General features: G+C 42.5%; 1 protein-coding gene across 3 annotated transcripts in view; it reads right to left on the bottom strand.

The window, feature by feature from the left end:
- su(f) (cleavage stimulation factor subunit su(f)) overlaps window positions 1-19576 on the bottom strand; it is an 83466-nt gene that overhangs the window by 36914 nt on the left and 26976 nt on the right. For 2 of the 3 annotated variants that reach the window (XM_050191129.3, XM_050191130.3), the window contains exons 4-9: window positions 14284-14316; window positions 11037-11134; window positions 10423-10524; window positions 7373-7499; window positions 5038-5196; window positions 2722-2803 (exon numbers count right to left, since the gene is read on the bottom strand). In XM_050191129.3, coding sequence (XP_050047086.1) covers window positions 2722-2803; window positions 5038-5196; window positions 7373-7499; window positions 10423-10524; window positions 11037-11134; window positions 14284-14316 — 601 coding nt within the window. The remainder of the gene's footprint in view (window positions 1-2721; window positions 2804-5037; window positions 5197-7372; window positions 7500-10422; window positions 10525-11036; window positions 11135-14283; window positions 14317-19576) is intronic. The other variant, XM_050191131.3, reaches the window with a different exon arrangement.

The following is a 19576-nucleotide window of genomic DNA, read 5'->3' as shown; positions in this document are numbered from 1 at the left end:
TTATGAGGCATGCTACAATGGGGGACCTTTGGATTACCGTAATTATTCGAATACATCCCGATCAAGATTACAGGGCAAGGGTGCCGGTGGGGGACCCAAGAAAAAGAAAGCTTAAGTATGCATACTAATATACACACGTATATATATCAGGCTCAATGAGAATTGCCAGAAATACTGAATTAGAAGTAACAAAGCCAAAACGCAAAAATGTGAGTGTGAAATAGGGGGAAGGGAGCTCGAACACGCGGAGTGCGGGCTATATGCAAATTTTGCCTTTAGGTGTCTTCATGGTGCAGTGAATTTCGCCTTATAGTGTGGCTCGATGGCATTACGACGTGCACCGCTGCAAAGCCACACTATAAGGAGAAACTTGCACTGCCCTGAAGCCACACTTGAAGACGAAATTCACATACAGCTCGCACTCCACCTTCGCTATTTCTCACATATAAGGCGAGGGGTGACTTTGAGGCTAAGGGTCCTGGGAAAGAACCTCACCTCATATTCAAATAAATATGGCAATGCTGACCACCTGCGGTTCTTAGTATGCACCTTAATCTAAGGACACGTACACTTTTGCATTTCGACCCCACTTAAATGCAGCCACCGCAGCCAGAATCAAACCCGCGGCCTCAATCTCAGCAATGCAACTCTAAAGCCTCTGGACTAACATGGCAAGTAGCCATATAAGGACAACAGACAGTGAAGTCAAGAAAACCATAAGAGAAATCAAGTGTTGTTGTTTTTTAATTAAAATGCGAATGAAATGAGTCAGGGTTAAATTTGCCATAAACTTATTCCCCACAAAAGAGAATGAAGTTGGAAGATAAGACCATTTCCAGCTGGTGGGAGCCAAACCCACAACCTCTGCATAACGTGTGCAATGCTCTACTAATTGAGCTATGTTAGTGACCGTTTCTTCGTCCAATTTTTACATAGGTGTATTTTATACAACTTAGACTTGGCAGTGTCGGCCATCGCCACTCACAACCGTGGCAGCAGATGTAGAACGTCCTTTTAACCGCAGGTACATGTGACACCTGCGGAGCAGGCCGCAGGCCAACAAACCGTCATACCATATTTACTCGCACAATGAATGCACTTGCATAACGAATGCACCCCGCAGTTTATAAATATAAAAAAAGCATGTTCTTTCTTTTCCTCGCATAGCAATCGCACTGCAATTACTGCCGTAAAGTAGGATGACTTAAAAGGGTACGAATGCGAGCTAGTTAGTATGAATCTTTGAGTGAAAACAGCCCAAAACAAACACTGACAAGGGAGGAACACAGGACGAGCGATGACAGCCAACTACTAGTGTTTATTATGCCATACACAAATACACCTATGAAAAAGAGGGCGAGTTCTGCTAACTTGTACTTCATCTGCATTGCCAGTGTTTGTTTTGGGCTGTTTTCACCCATGTGAAGTAAGAGACACAGGGTCCAATACAGTGTCGGACACACCGGAGCCCAGCGCCGGATTGGACATTTATGCCCACCAGATGTCTGATCCGACACTATGGCACAACAAAACACCTTGGCTCCAACTGCCATTCCAGTGCATCGGACGTTGTATCGGACGCTGTATCGGATGCTGAATAGTACTGTGTGTCTCCTGACTTTTTAGAGTAACCACGTAAAAAAATCACTCAAAATTTAACCCCGCATAATGAAGGCATCGCCAACTTCGCACAAATTTTTCAGGAACTAAGTGTGATCATTACGCGAGTAACTATGGTCCGTGTATGCTACTTCAAGGCATCAAGGCTGCCTTAACCAAAGGCCTTGCCAGGCAATGAGCAAGAAGAATCAGAGGAATCACAAGACTTCCACTTACACCTGTATTTTTCTTTATGAAAGCATGAAGGTTATCCCAATATAGTAATTTGCACCCACATTTAATTAAGTCATTCAATAAACACTGCTAATTTCCTTTATGCTAAGCTTAGCTTCATCATCTGTCAGCTACACATGATTGTTGCCAATGCCTGTTTGCAATGCAACCTAAAACCACGCTGGTTGATCTATCATCACCTAAAAATCCAACAGAAAACTTGACTTTTCATATGCAGCTTCAATGACATTTCGTATTATTTCGGTTGAACATCCTTGAATATGTAATACGTGTAGAAAGGGGTACAATTTCTATGTCACAAAGCAACCAGGGTTGCCCGCTCAAAGCAAATGAATTTCTGCTACTATAAGTGATATGCAAATGATTATATGTAGCTGTCATTGGTGAAGAGGAAGTTGCTGTGACAACACACAAGAGCTAAGTAATGAGATTACTGCGCAATTTAGTATGACATAAAATATCTCAAACAGCAGGCAAATCTTGAGAGTATTTCAATGCATTTAAACGAGTACTGCTGGCACAAAATGCTCGAGGCTGTTTTTGGTGCCTAGTCAGTAGCTATTGACCCAGTAATTACGGTAAAGAAACTTCAGTCCAGTGCACGACGACTGTACGATTATACGCTCACATGTTGCACCCAGTTGCAGTTTCAATTTCGAAGAGCACTTCGTGCCCCATGACTATCATCACTATTAAGCAAATTCTATCACTAAATAGCCCTGAACAGGACAACTTAAACAGTGCAATTTCTTGGGTGTGGAAGGGGAGTGAACTCATAAAATAAAATTGTGTACTGGATCTGTCTAATTACAAGCACCACTTCTTACGAAAAAGGGAGCACAACCCAAACCATCATGAGCAGCTCACCTCGCTTCGTGATGAGGGCATGGTCATCTGTCCTGAGGGGATTGCTTTTCTCCCAAGCAATGTATTTTTTCCATAGCTCCACCTACAAGGCACAAGTAGGCGAGTTTTGGCACTCAACAAAATATTTGAGAACACAGTGCCGGCCACAGCAGACTAGATTTTTATTAACATTCTCAAGGAGCACAGATTCTTGCTTCAACCATCATGAATAAGTTTGGCATACAAAGTTAAACGAAACATGGCCCACAATAGATGTACGGGTTGTTATGCAAACTGGCACAATTTGGTTCCTTGTTGAAAGAATAAAGTCCCCATGCTTGCACATTCATGTTATCAGATCCATTGTCACGTTTGTGCGCTGTCTTTATGTCTCCAATTTTTGTGCTGGTAACATCTGTTACGAATTGGATCCAAAGCCCCGCCACTTAGTTAGTGGCAACACCTCGTAGCGGCCCTTGCTAATGCATACAGGAGTCTAAGTTTCATACATTCATGTATATGGACTATTCAAATCTTATTACTTATTACTTCAAATCTTATTACCGAAAGACTTATCCGGATTAGGCAGCTTCAAAATGCACTGAAACAAAGCAGACCAACCAAAATGTTGAGGTTTGTCCGAGTTAACCTCTTCAAGCTGATTTGCCACGTTTTCACAATGAAACATTGCACAAAAGAAAGATGCAGCAAGGCAACATGTGTAGTTGTCTGACAAAAACATGTAAAAAGCCTGCCACCACTTCTTATTTAGAAAACAACGCTCGGCAGGGAGCCTTTCTCGGACAAAGCTGAATGCTCCAGGAAACTTGCATGGCTGCATCCATTTGCACATGCAAATTGCAGCCATTGTCCCTGCAACCCCAACTGTTTTACGAGCTACCATAATATTCGAAGCAGTTTGCCTCCTTAGTCAGAGGATGTAATACTACAGGAAACCTACAGCTATAAAAGCCGTCATCGACCCCAGGTGGCTCTTTCACTTATCCACGGGAAGCCAGTAATTTTAACCCCAGGGCAGCAAATGGTGCAAAACTAATTTTCAATGCTCTAGATTGGAACATACAAGCATAGTAGTAATTACGAGTGCCACTCATCTCTCTTTCCTCAGGCAAAACAAAAATAAGAATTAAGGCAATAAGAAGCAAATCAGAATTAGAATCGAGTCCGCATTACCACAGGCCAACTGCATGTTGAAACAGAAAAAATGTAAAGCTAACGATTGAGTGTAGTCTCAGGACAAGGGTAACAGGGCATGTGGCCGGTGAGAGAAAAGGCACGTAAGAAGGCACACAAAACTTTCCTTGTGCAAAGGGCTCCTTTCAACAGTAAGACGTACTGCCTTTGTAAAAAGCGGCAGCTCACACAAAATTCACAATACTAACACCTGGCGCCTGCAAAAACAAAAGCTTTGCGCTTCCCTTGAAAGCTTCGTTGCAGTGGGCCAGAATACATCACTGTTTCCAAACAACAAGTTGCAATGTGCTTTCGTCTGTGCCCTTTTCTGTACGGCTTCTCAACTTCTGCCCAGGTGCCTTCCTGATGTTTAGATGCAATTACAGTGAGCCAAGACTTAGAGTATTAACTTTCTTTATTTCTTTGTTTTCCCAGTGCTGCAGCCCTGCAAAAGCATTATTGTGTATAAAGCAAGTCAGCATTTATTGCAGTTCACTAGTTCCCCAAGTACATTACTCCAGTTTTCAACAGACTAGAGGAAATGTGGATACCACTTATCTAGCTAGTGATGACCTAACCTCACAGGGATGTTTCTGTGGGATGAAACATAATTAAAACCAGTGCACAAACACACAGACTAAGGAAAGAGGTCAACACTAGGTGAAACTTAATGTGGAGGGCAAAATTATGTTGTTGAAGGGATTCCTAGTTCATTGCTATGATAAAAATAAATAAAAGAGCTTAGGGCACCGAATCCTTTACCACTGTAGCAGGGGGACTCAACCATGTTCCTGCTTCATTTCGGCAGAGTTTAGATAATGGTTGTACTTGCAGGGCCCAAATCTTGCAGCAACATATTGAATCTGTCTGAGAACATTAATGCACTTCTTTGCATCCAATTTCATTGTGCTCCAATCACGGTGGGAGATAGTACTCCAGTGAACTGAAACCTTATTGTGCTGTGTGTTTCACCTTTGCTCTGCCCTCTGTCGAAATTACGCACCTTTTCTACTACTATCGCCAAGCACCATGAATGGGCGAGGAATGGGCAAGCACAAAGATGGTTGCGGCAAGTTGAGAATGAATTAATGAACGAAACAATGAATGAATGAATGAATGAATGAATGAATGAATGGAACACACCTGCTTTGCTTCTTCAGGTGTCCCCTGTGGTGGGACAGATGGCGAGTTCTTGTTAAGCCCCCGGGTAACTGCTTCGTACTCCTTGGCAACGCGCCGTGCATTCATGTACTCTCGGCTACGGTCAGAGATCATCTTCTCTGCAATCAGCATGTTGATGCCCTGCACACAGTTGTGCTAACATGTTTACTTTCCATTGCGAAACCTTACACACACTTCCTCCGATACACAACAAATGCTGGTTAAAAAGGAAAAAGAGATATTAAGCTGTTCTCTTGGCTAAATAAATGTCCCCTCTGCACTCAAATTTCGTGTGGAGGTACCGTGTTTACTTGCATAATGATCACACTTTTTTGTCAGAAAAATTTACGCAAATTCAGGGGTGCGATCATTACGCAAGTTATGTTTCCCGAAAAAAAAAAAAAATAATTCGGCCTGCGTTTGCTGTGGGACGCGAGACACCAAAACAAAAATGGCGGCCGGTGGAGCAAGCCGAACGCGCCGAACGCGATTTTTTTTTTCTCGTGAGTACATTACGTGCATTGAAACAGTTTCTTCGTATCAGTGATGAATAATATCATTAATATCGGCAAGTTAGTGGCAATAACGTAGCCATGCCCACTTTGAGGGGACAGAAACAGATGGGCGCGCTTAGCTGCCAGTGACATAGAAACGCATGGCCAGCGTGCTGCGGAAACTGCGGCATCTGTCTTCACTACTACCCTAATACGGCACGTTTCCGCTAAGGGTGGGCGAATATCTTAGCCGTGTTACAAGCGTCGGCGTATGAATAGGGTACACTTTTAACGTAACAGTGTAAATGTGGCTACTATCATTGCTGCTCGCAATTTGTTGTGTGCCCACGAGTGCAGATGAAAAGAATCGAAAGGCGCCTTTTTTGTTTTTGCTGACCACAACCATTATAAAGCCTACCCATAATAAAGGCAAGTTTGGTTGTACCTCTTTTTGTCATGGAAGTGCGGAAAGTGATGAAAGTAATGAAATGATGCATCTACTTAAGAATGTTTGGTGCGTGCAGACCGCTTGGCTTGTCTTGAAGAGTCGTTCACGTAGCATTTGACAGATGGTAAGCGTGATCATTATTAGCTAGACTTGGCACACAACATATCGCTGCGGCAAGTTCGGGGTGCGATCATTACACGGGAAATATTAAAAAATCAAATTTTCACGACAAAATTTCGGAATGCGATCATTACGCGAGTGCAATCACTATGCGACTAAATACGGTAGTATTTCTGTAGTGTCGCGTGCTACATGCTCATACTAGGACAGTCCCAATCAAAAGCCGCCTTTATTTGAAATGACCTACTTTAACACATGCGCACTGGTGGCGCCCTCTCTTGATGGAAACGTAATGCGCTACATACTGTAGAGACACCTGTTGTCGGCGCTTGGCATCACAATTTCATATGTGGTTTGTTTCTTAAGTGGATGCAAGCATTAAAAACGGAGAGAGTGTGTACACATGTGTGCACAAGCCCCCTCGTGGTACAATTAAGTGTCAATGGTACAGGGTTGTTTACCTTTAGGAGAAACACTTTGCTAGTAGCCAAGCAGACGTCACAGTTTAAATTTGGAACAAGGGGCCTACAGAGTAATTTTTCTCTAATACATATCTTCTGGATGTGCCGTACCAGGCACATCATTCCCTTACATTGGTAGATGCTAAAATTATACCATACTGTATACTCGGGTGTTTCACCTGTGATTGGACGATGTTTCACGCAATATGTGGCACTTCAAGTACCCTTCAAATGCATCAATTGTATTTGAAATCTGCAAAATAAACTTAGAAGCCCCAGGAAAGCTTTCGCACTTTAAAGGTGTCTGGAATTTGAAGAGAACCTAAAATATATTAAAAGGGTGTGCTGAGTGTAACGCTAACGCTAAATATTTCCCAAAATTGGTCATCATACAGAAAAGGTGCAGCTTCATTCAAAAGGCAAAGTATCGATTGCAATATCAAATTAGTAGACAGCTTCACAAAGCAAGGATAGTAGTTTTATTGGCTGTATAAACTTGTAAACATTCGCTTGCTAACTAAATTAACAAGCATAATGTACACAGGTGTTCTCGCATTTCGCTTCCATCGAAGTGCGGGCGCCGTGGCCGGGGTTCGATCCCGCGACCTCATGCTTGGCAGGCCAACACCATAGCCACTAAGCAACCCTGATAAAAGAATGAAACTACACAAAAAGCAGTTACGAACCACACGAGATTATGCCCACTGCTGTTGAAAAGGTCTCCTTCTTCAACAGCAACACAAGCAACATGGCCTTTTTCACGTTTGCGGAGCATCCCACACAACGCACTGTACCTGTTCATAATTGATGTACTCTTTCCAGAGTTGCTCGATGTTCATCATGGGATTGATGATGCCTCGCTGGTAGACCTTGCGTACGGCTGTTATGCGCTGATTCTCTGCGTACGACCCCACGGCCTCCCTGCATAGGAACAGAAAGAGCAATGACAACGGGGTGCTTTTTTTTTCTTTTTTTTTTTTTTGTCACAGAAGTTCCTGCTATTGTCCAAGCAAGGAAGAAGATGTAGAATGAATGAAGATATCAAGCAGAAAGGCATTGAAGTAACACTTAAAAGCAAAAGGACAACGCTAAGTCAGTTTAGAGTGTTCTTCAAGTTCCAATTTTTATTCATGTAACAAAAGAAGGTTGACAATTACTGAAGAAAATGACGGCTAAGCTTTCATTTCTTGAATTTTGCATCGAAACTTCACTGCCAGAACGCCAGCTTCCAGGTCATTCAGCTACAGGAGAAGTTTTAGAACTTGCCAAGTTGATTATCTGGTTCTTCCAGAATTTGATGCAGTCCTCTTTCGCATCCAAGTAGACGCTGTCTAAATCCATCAAATCGCAGCAAATTAGTGTGAGAACTTCAGCATGCGGCCACCACCCGTCTATCATTTTTGCAACTTTCCTACCTTATCAAGCCTCCTCCGTTTTGCTATTGCAGAAGCATAATTTACTAATATTGAAGTTGTAGTTTTTCTTCAGCGTAACTTTAATATTTGTGTTAACGGATGACACGAGATGCATATAAAGCAGACACAAACAGAAGGTGGACTAGGTATGACCGAGAAAGGTCTACATTCCGTTACCATCTCGTTATTCATATTCTCGCTTTTTTTGTGCACTGTCCTTTTCAGAAGCGCTGTGCCCAATAGCAAAATGTCATGCACCATCAAATAGTTTGAAAATTACTTCAGAAGCTTACGCTAACCATTTGTATGCATTCATTACTGCAATCACTTGTAACAGTAGCGTGTAAAGACGCACTAAATCCGATCCTGACTCTGACCAGTTACGGCACGTCTACCCAGTTCATGCAAAATGGAATGTTGCAAACGTAAGGCCATTGGCCGCGCATTAGTTTTTAAATTATGGAGTTCTACATCCCAAGACTAAAATCTGGGAGCGAGAGCCACTATAATCGAGGCCTCCAAATTAATTTTGACCACCTAAGGTTTCCTAAATGTGCAGCCAAAGCTTCGTGCACGAAGATGTTTGCATTCCACCCACACAGAAAAGCAGCTGCTAAAACAAGTAGCTGAACTCGTAACCTCAAGTTAAAGACTACTGCCATGAATGACCATAAATTAAGGTGGAAAGTGGGTGACAGGTTCCATAACTAGGCCACAAAAGTCACATTCTGGAATCGTATTATTCTTATGCAACTGCAATTTTGAAATTGCCTAGCAGCGTGCACACAGGAGTTGACTTTTTTCTGTTCAATAACCAATTTTTAGAGCGTTTACTTAAAGTTATCTAGATGCATCCTGAATCCATTAATCAAAATCGTATTGATGACCCTTTTGCATTATTTGCATGAAAGAGGTTTTATTATTCAGATAATTCTTTGCAGCGGCAATGCAGTACACAGACAGTTTTAATGTGTGTGTGTGAAAAGACTGCAGAGAGCAAAGACCTCAATAAATGCACCAGATAGAAAACAGCTGCAGATTCAGGCAAAGTACAGCACTAACAAGTTAACGCTCAGATACATTCAACATCACCTCTTATATAAGATATAATATCAATGCTGCAAAGTAAACAACCTTCAGGAAACTACAGCACAAACATCACTGCAGCCAAAGGCAACAAAGATCATGCTCTACATACATTCTTTTCCATTTATAAACAAGGTTTCTGCAAACTATTGCTACATCCATTACGACTGTCATTAACTAGCCATTGCATTTAGATCACCATACATGTCATTCGCATACCACTATCCACCATTTTGCAAGTTCAAACAAATGACAAAATCAATTCATTAAATTATGAGGGTCAACATTCCAAAGCAACATACGAGAGATACGGTAGCAAGGCCCTCCAGATTTTGATTTTGGCCACCTGGGGTTCTTTATAGTTCACCTAAATATAAGTGCCACAAGTGTTCTTGCATTCCACCCCTATCGAAATTGTGGCCCCATGCCCAACTGCCGAACGCCACAGCTACCGAGAGCCACCGCAGCGGGTCCCCACAAATGAGTATATCGACTTCCATCTCTTGACTTTCGTTGATTCGTAAGTGCAAACCAGCATGAGAACGTTGGGCAAACATTCACTTTATTTGTGAAAGCACAGAAGCCATGCACAAGTGACAAGAAATCACCACTGCCAGCAGTACTAGTAGGTCGTGCACATGAAACAAATATTAGTATGACAATGTGGTGAATGCAATCATCTATGCAGCCCACACTTTAAAAGAACACAATTGTCTCTCAAACAAAGAAATATCAATCGAGTGCTTACAGGCATTGGCCAAGCGTGCAACCTTGTTTGCCTTAATAACTTCTCGCATTAATACTCGGTGCCTGCTCACAATGACATTCTTTTCCCCACTAGGAACACCCACAAAAGCTGCAGCTGTCTGGCAAGCAGACTTTGCACACATGTTTCACGTGCTCCCTTAATCTGCCATCAACCCTCACAAACAAGTCTTACAGTAGCAGCAAACCAAAATGCCATCAATAAGAAATTTCAGCCTGTCTGTATGCATATTACTGTTCATGGAAAGCCAGCACAAAGGAGATGCAAGCAGAACACAGTCATTCGTAGCAATAATGGTTCTGGGTCGCCTAGTTGATCTCGAAGATCACAAGATGGTGGTACCAGTTCTCGCACCTGCGCATCCAGTACTAGATGGCAAACAGCAACGTGCATACAGACAGCTCAAAACACTCTCATGAATGCACGCCATAGCTCACAAGCCAGTCAAGCGTGAGGAGGCACCAAATGAGACAACAGTCGTCGAAGTACACCATGCGCACATTCATATAACAGACGTAACATAAACGAGAGAGAGAGAGAACAGTGCTGCCCTCTGCCTTCTGCACTGGACGCTTACACGCTCTTGAGGAAGTTGATGTAATCACTCCAGACGGGGTACGAGAGAATGTCCATGCCCATCTTGTCGAGCGCAAAGTCGTATGCCTGCGCCATCTTCTCCCTGTTGTCATTAACGAGAGGAGTGGGAGAACATGTAATATCATGTGAAATGGCCTCGACAAATTATGTCAAAAAGAAAAAAACAGGGTTATTCATCAAGCTGCAAAGTTATCTCTACAATAAAACATGCAAAATTTTCTGAATTACCAATGCAAAAAATATTTAACGCTTTGAGGAACATCCTACTGAGGACAATACTGTCTGTTTACACACATAGAAGCTTCAAACACAGTGGTCTTCCATTGACGTGAACCTAAAAAAGCACTGAAAACTTCTCCATACCGTTAAGCTTATCACAGCAACTGTGCAGACATTACCTCACTTCAGGTGAAATTAAAGCTGAGACGTTTATCAGGGTTCCCATTTCAAGTGCAAAATGACCATGCTTATCTACACGATTTTTTGCCCACTCATAGTATTCACAAATGCGCAGTCTCGTCATATGACAGACCCAAGAGGTGCACATATTAACATCCCATCCCTATGACGGTAAGGATTCTCAACGTTGAGTACCTGTACGTTGGCAACGATCCCTTGGTCTCCTTGACATATGTGAGGTAGCATCTCCACAAGTCAATGTTGAGCACCTTCATGAGACAACGCTGGAACAGCTGTGAACAGGAAACATGGGAGATGATGATGATTTCTACTATCACCCCTTAAGCACAGCGCATTCGCAGTCGCCACCAGTGGTAATCGAAATCAGGAGTGTGACGGAACCCATTGGGTAAGGACAGAACATGACAACATATGAAGTTGCACCATGAAAGATTTAAGTAAGATTGACATTTCTCCTCATGCATAGGAGCCTTGTTCACAACAGGATCTTTGTGTACTGATCTCCCATGCGATAGCCAGAACGTTAGCCAAACTAAACGTTTTGTGATCAGCATTTGCCCTCACCTTTCAGTGGGAGTTGCAACTAATGCTCTTTGACAGGCTAGCTGGTTGTTAGAGCTGTGAAGCGTGTTGCCAGCCCAATTGGACAAGACAGACAGACTGTAGTTGGTGACAACCAAAAAAAATGCAGCAGCAAATACGTCACTGTCCAGCACAAACACAACTTGCATAATTGGAAAAGCCAATTACATTCCTTCATTTCTCTGATGAAAGGGCAGAGCCAGACTCTTTTTTAACATTGGCATCTCTTAGGAATCATGCTCCTTCTACTTCTTGTGTCCCGTCAAATCATGCCAATAGCATGCTTCACAGTTCCTACAGCAAGTGTGTTAGCATACTATGGCTGCTCGTTTAAAGTCACAGCAAAGAAACACTAATCATTTTAGGCAATGGCAGGGTACTCACTAAACATTAAATTTGCATTTCTTTTGACATTAAAATGGTGGAATATAAGTGGAGAAAATGAAGACCAAATTTTCCGTACTTTAATTTTACGGCAGACCGTCCATGCCAGTAGGCAAGTATGACATCACAGATTTCAACGTATTTTTGAATATTTGGGTCGTGTAACTAAGGCAAAATTAGTGAGACATTACAGGTTGCATTTCCAGTCCCTTTAAGATGCAATTTGGTCTTTCCTTAAGAGAATTATCATCATTTTAAAGCTTCCTTTCCTGCCAGGCTGTTTTCCAAACAAATGCGGCCATTGACACTTTTACAGCCAGTATCTACAAGCACAGTCTGGTTTTCATATGACATGAAAACGTCAGCCTTGTTCTCTTGATGAAGCTTGCAAAACAGCACAGCTCCAGCATGTGAACCTAGCACTGTCTTCATTTGGACTACAACTGGTCTCGTCATTAGTTGGTTAAATGTGCAACGCCAGAAAGTATACTTGCAAATTAGAAAAACGGTCTATTAACTAAACTCAATTAGACGCTGCCAAAACACACCATGACAGGCTGGTGCAAGAACTGACAAGTAATGTTGCCATCAGCTTTATACGTTTGCTTCTTTTCACACTTATCACACTGCAACTCAATATAGGAGCAACCACCTTGCTATTGTAGAACCGTAATTTACTATTACAGCTTAACACTACTCTTTTGTGTCGCTTTGAACTTCACAAGTGATCAACCGGGCAAAAGACATCAATGTGAAGTCATGGATTTCACTGTCTCAGCCAGATTTTCGCATGTTTCAGCCATTTTCCTGCAGGGAAAAATCCAAATGGTTACCAAGTTGCCTTTTCCCACTTTCAAATGCTCCTTAACGTGTAAACAGTTAGCATTTCCCAAGGAGACACTTGAAATCTGTGATGTCACGGTGAACTGGTACAGAAAGTTGAAGACGGCAGCACCCCATTTCATTTGTACGTAGCTTCTGGATTACCAAGCCTCAGGTTTCATTAAGACCAAGCTCGTATCACAGAACTCTCATCTACAAGTCTTGCTTAATATTTTTCTTGGTGCCACTTAAAGGTCTAAGCAATATTCTGCTTGCTATGTTGAATATAGCGTTACTGCAATTTAATAAAATGCCCGCATGAGAAAAAGGTTGCCCATGTTGTGTACCTTTAATGGCCCCTTATGTGCCAGTTGTTGACTCCTCATATCCCAGTTATCGCATATCAGGTCTACAAGAAATGCAGAGCTGATAAATGTTAAGAACCACGACACACTTTGGTACAGATTTTGCCTCAAAATTGATGCTAGGCAGAGGTTGTCAAGCAACTGGGTCTGCTTTATGGTCTGGCTAGCTTCAATTTTGCAATGACAGCCCGTATGTTAAAATAGTCCATTTATAGGTTGACTAGCACATTGAACTTTGTTTTCTCCAGTGATGATCCACATTTGCCAGCCAAATAATTAGAGTTAAGAGTTCTGATTGAATACTTAACCAGCCTAAACTTTCATTAGCATTCTTTTCTTTATTGTTACAAAGGTGATGCATGATTTTTGCCAAACACATTAATCCTTGCTCACGTACCACCGGAGAGAAGTCAGTGCTCTGAAGCGCCCATAATAGTTCTGCAGCCCACTCTTAAAAAGGTCACGGGATCAGTATTCCAGCAACCAATTACAGCTAAACATTGATAAAAAAAAACAGGAGAATAACTTTTTATCAATAGATGGCCACGTAACATGTCACATTAAGAACTTTTTTTTCTCGCATGAAGAAGACGAAATGTTGGAAGTTATGTTGGCTTGAATAATAACTAGGCATATTCCTTAAAAAGGTATAAAAAAGCAACGCTACATCAATTTAGACAAGTGAAATATTCCTTCGAAACTCTATTTTCATACGTCTGGCTAAAGAACGGTCAATCACCAGTGAAAATAAACTGAAGGCAAAGGTCAAACTTCTGTCAGTGCCAGTACGTCAGAACAATATTATGGATTTGGAAGTATTTTCCCTTATTTTGCGTTTGCGAAGGAAAAGTTCTTGAGAACCGAGTCTTCGGTTTCCCCAAAATACAATGTAGTGCTTATTTAACGATGAACAATTAACTACAGACAGGCACTGTCGCAATCCGTGACATCATCACAAGCTGGTGAGAAAATTTCATGATGGCACCGTCACACATCTGCTGTTTTTGCTGCTTTACCTTGCCACCTCTCGTGGTAAGAGTGGTCGTTTTGCTGTTGCGGAAGTGCAATTCATTAATGCAGCTTAGTATTACTCTTTCATGAGCCCTCAAGAGTGGACCACAGTGCATCAGTGGCTTGAATTGCACAAGCTAAGGAGCATACCCAGCCTCCAGTGATGTTGATGGTACACTAGCTCATATGGGCAAGGGCAACTCGTAACCACTAGTGTGACCCAAGTAGTCATGGTGAGTGACAAAGTGGCAACCTACCTTTTCAACTCTCTCGAAATTTCTTGACTTCATCTGGAGATGTTGTTTCAGGGATGAAAAGGAACACAATGGAGCAGAAATTACACAGCAAGAACAAGAAAAAAAAAAAAAGGTTGAGATATTGTAGCAGCTCTCTCTGTAAGCTGCAAAATAAACACTGGTGGGCTCAAGTGCCATGCCAGGAGAACGACTTCAATCAATGCCAAGGTGGACAGATAAAGATTATTGAAGCTTGTGGCAATGATGAGTAAACTGGTTAGTGGTATCCAGTTTGGTGCACATGACAGGAAAAGTACAAGGTGCACCTCCAAAATTATTTACTACTATGCCAGCCACTTTTCACAGAGTACTTTTGCTTCCTACACAACTCTCGTTCGATTAAAGTAGTAACTCACGTAAAATTTTGGTTAGCTTTTTTCTTTTGCTAATGGATCCCATTCAGTTCATTCTATATGGCATGAAGCCCAAAATATTCATGAGTACAAGGACCTAATTACATCACTGCTTTATGCTAACAATTCAAAACATGCGCCAAGTGCAGCATGGCTTTGAGCTAGGGGCATGCTGCCTAATGCATATCTCTTGTTTCGGGTGGAACAAAAGTTGACTTTCAATACTCTGCAGGCATACTTCACAGCATTACAATTGCAAATTAACATGTTCGAAGAACCATACGCTGCCTCTAACAACTTTATCTGTTTGCAATTCACGAGAAAACCCTCTCATGTTTGCCAAATACTGCACTGATAATTTTCTTCTTTTTGCTTGTCGTCGGGTGCAGGAAGTTTTTCATTTCAGCGGAAAAATTAAAACCAGGAATGATTAACGATGGATTGCGTGCTCAAGAAATGGAGGCCTCAAATTATAATATGCATAGTTGACAGCCAGTTATCTGAGGGCACGTCGCCAAACCCAGTGAGAAAATTTTTGCTGTGCACCAGAAGTCGTAAGGCACCACCCGGGAACTGCACTAGCACAGGGATGTTTAAAATGTGTTCAGCAGCTGAGATAGAAGCTAACGAATGTTGCGAAGCCATGGCACGAGGAGGTGAGATATCCTGTCCACAGTATAACCTGCCTCCCACTGCGTCAACCAGTGCCCACGACTGAATTTCCTCTCCTGCATTTCATTGCGAAGCCATGAGATCACATGATGCTTACATCACGATCTTTGCCTCCATTCTTTCTTTAGTGTCTGGAGCATTTCCAGATGAGTTTTCGTATGCTCCACATTGAAAACCCCAAAGTCCTTTCTATTGCTGCTGGCGCTTTGTGTGCCGCGGGCATTGCATCTCCCATGCAAAGACACCATGGCTACACCATAAAACTAGCTGACACCCTTTAGGAAGCACCTTTGTCCAACAACAATAATGGTTGCCTATCTTACACACCTGTCCTTTCTTTAATGCTGAGCACCCAGTACTTCTAGGTGACGAATGACATGCACGTTATTAGCATGACATAGCATTCCTGACAGGAAAATAGCAAGTGTGCTATTTTCAAGAAAGGAAACGCAAGCAAGACATACGACATTTGTTGCTGTGGGACAAAGATGCGCCCTGGAGGATGTAAACTGTTTTTAGTGTGTATGACATCATCTATGTTGTCAGGTAGAATGGCTCCTCCGAGAAAAAGGGCACGGGGTATGTCCCTTCAGCTTTCAGCTGTTCTCATGTCATCTATTGATATAATACATTTCAGCCAAGATCGTCGCAACATGATCTGTGCACCAAACTTGTCTGTTTTCAATTCCTAAACTTGGCAAGAGACCGTTAAAAAAAGAAGTAGATAGAAAGTTATAGATGCAAGAGCAAAGTTGGGACAATTACCCATTGGCCTGATTCAAAGGCTTGCTTACTCTTATCTGCTGTTGTACAGCCTCTGCACACTTTGGTTATTACGTCTCATAATAGAATTTCATCCTTGCATATACTTTTGGGCTTTAACTTATTTGGGGGACATTCTGAAATCCTAGTTCTCGCCTTTCTTGGTTGTAATATGCAATCAGCTAGGTAAAATAACATAGACTGAGTAGACCTGCAATGAACACCAACTAACCTGTCCTTTGCACAGGACGCAAGCTGCAAATGTTTGGCTAAATGTCAAGGCATCTGTAGGCCTTTTGAATATGAGTTCATGGCAGAATGGGGCACTGGACTAAGGGCTTCACTCCCTAGAAATAACTAAAGAATAAAGTGTTGTACTACTACTGAGGAATTGATAGACTAGAACATTACACATGTAACATCCAGCTCTCCAAGTAATGCATGCGAAGTGGTCAAATTTCACTGCCTGTGGCATGCAACTTATTTCTTACCAAATAATGCGCTTTAAGAAAAAAAGTTGTTGAAGGGTTCCTCCCTCAACCTCCCCAAAGAAGTAAATTTCCATGCCATAAGCACTTTGAGGCTGAACAGCAGAGACCTGTTTATTTGCTCTGGCCCACCTGCTTACACAGGGTATACTAATGACGCACCCTTGGGCACGTGAAACCTGGCATGACACTTGTTACCCTTTGAATCTTTGTCCGGCTGTAAGAAAAAAATGCATGCAAGTGACTTCCCAGAAGCATGCTTGCACATCTCCCCAAGAATGTTCAAGCCAACACTGGAGCAGGTGGTGGTAGTGGTACTAGTGTTGCAAGGCGTATTGCACAAAGAAACACAAGAAAACAATGACACCATTTCTGAGCCATTCTTCAGCACAACATTCACCATGTCCCAATGTAAGCACAGCTGGTCAGCTTTCAAAGCAGGGGGCAGTACTTGTGCCATCTGCACTCACTTCCAGCTTAGAAACTAAAAATGCCATGCAGTAATGAGTGCTTTCCCTCGGTGTCCGATCCTCCCACGACTCTAAGAAAATCTTATTTTTGGTTCGTAGACATCACCCTCCTGGGCTGCTAGCCAAACAGCTTCCCAATATTGTGTGCAATGATGTCAAGTTACCACGGTCATACATTGCCAAATGTGTACACAACCATGTGAAAGCAAGTGAATTGACCGTAGTACTGAGCCCTGCTCGTATGAAAACCTTACACGATGGCAGCATTCAAACATTTCAGCAATACAGCCTAAAGATTGGTTCACAGATGCTATAACTTTGCACAGAAACATTAGCACTTTCTGAATTTTGTGCGAAGCAATGTCAAGTTAGCACCTGCGGAATGGTAAACTTGTCTGAACAACCGCTGTCCCAAATAGAAATCGACCATAACACTGTTCGTTGTGGTACTACGGTTAATTGGCCCATACCAACAGCCCACAGATGTGGTCAAGTTAGCACTTGTGGAATGGTGAACTTATCTGAACCATTGTCCCAAATAGGGATCGACCATAACGCTGTTCGTTGTGGTACTACGGTTAATTGGCCCATACCAATAGCCCACAATAGTGGTACCCCCCAAGTCTCCAGGAATGAGTGTATAATTGTATAGTGCCATCTGCAATAAACATACACTGCTCAACAACCAAAACTAAATAATGTCGACGTGCTCTGATCCGCCCATCTAACACTCCATGACAAGTGCATTCAGCAGCTTTGCACTGTATTCAGCTTTCAATGAATAAGATGACCAATGTGGGCAACAATGAGCAGCTCACAAGCTCCTCGTTATCTCCAAAGTCCACAGGCTTCAAAAGACTGCAGCAAATGCTTAGAGCTCAAATTATAGCATTTCACTTGAGGGATGTGCAGTTGGCGCCAGAAGTTCACGGGGCATAAGTTTTGCAAAAAAGGTGTATTCCTGCTTAAGTTTTTGACTGCAGCCAGTAAAGCAGAACACGTACTGTAAAATCTATGCACTGCCCGTCATAATTTCTACGCTGGCTAAACAGCCACACCTGTTGCTCCCATAGGCCTGAGCACCAAAGTTACCTCTGGTAATTTATGTAAGGAACTGCACGGCTCAAGCAGTCTTTAGAATTTTTCAAAAGCTTTGTTACTATCCTCCAAGTTTTAGCACTGTAGGTTAGCACGGGCAGAATGCAGATTACATGCTTTTATTTCCAAAGGTATCACTACCCTGCCATTCACCGCTTGTGAATGTCTGCCACATGCCCTCCGGGACCCTCGGTTCTTATTAACCGAGGGTCCTGTCGCATTCTTTGACTTTGGGACCCTCGTCTGTATATTGTCTCTTACCAATTCATTGTATTTAAAGAATAATAAATTGAAACTGAAACCAATTTTTACTTGTCCGGCGACTTCTTCCTCAAGCTTTGGTAATAGCTAGACCCTATGGCAACAGTAATTCCTCGCACAAAGAGCGGCAGAGTACCGATTAAGGGCGTCAGGCACGGAGACAATCTCTCCAATGTGATGCACCATATGTTCCCAACCCAAGAAGTATACAAGAAAATGAATTGTGGAGGGTCAGGTGCCAGGATTACAAATGCCCCAAAACATCTTTGCTTGAACCTGAGGAACATGATGGAACAGACGCAGTGCCTTTCATGGAATTTCCAATAAATTTCGTAGAAAATATCTAACATGCACAGAGATATTAGGAGTAAAGTGTCCCCTTCCTCCCCTCCTTTTCGATTCATTTGTTCCTGCTCAGCAGGGGTCTGTAACGATGCTCCTTGCGTTCCCCCCCCCCCCATTTCAGGCACTGAACTTACGATGACCTTTACTTGACGCCATTGCAAGCCCACAATGCTAAGGGAGGATGTCTATGCTCGTGTGCAGCTGTTACTAACTGCAAAAACTAGAGATCCCGTCTGGGACCCTTTACTAAATATTCATGAGCATCTTTCAAGATGGCTTACATAGCTGCATGAGAGCAACAAAACAGTAGCGACTTGCTGGGCAGCATGTATTAAAAATTGCCACTGGGCTGGCAGATGTGAAAGTACATCCGTGTATGCATAACTTGTCAAAAACAACCAGCCAATGGCTGGCGCCCATGGGCTTCTATAAGTCGGCACCAGCTGGCAGCTCAAATAGTGGAAACGAGAAGCCTTCTGTCCCAATAGAGGAGGAACCAGAGAGTTCCTTACTAAAGCTACTGGAGGGCGCTGCGGTTGTCAGTTACCATGGGAACGATGGTTAGTATAGGGATTTGTCCAATCTTCATGCTTGTTGATTTGTTTATAACACATTGGCCTTTATTGGCCTAAATCTTGAAGTGCTCCTATTTTTCCAAATGCAGAGAAGGTAACAAGTCTCAGCAGACATGCATAATCACTGCGAATTGTTGTATTTACAATGCAACATACAGGTGGTCTTCCAAACCCGATGTCCAAGAAGTGTCTCCGGCTCTTGCAATCTCTTCCACCACGTGCCGCCAGCA

This window comes from Dermacentor andersoni, chromosome 10 (genome assembly GCF_023375885.2).
Source record: "Dermacentor andersoni chromosome 10, qqDerAnde1_hic_scaffold, whole genome shotgun sequence".
Lineage (NCBI taxonomy): Eukaryota > Metazoa > Arthropoda > Arachnida > Ixodida > Ixodidae > Dermacentor > Dermacentor andersoni.
The sequence above is the reverse complement of the archived record's forward strand: the minus strand, read 5'-3'. Positions and strand labels throughout refer to the sequence as shown.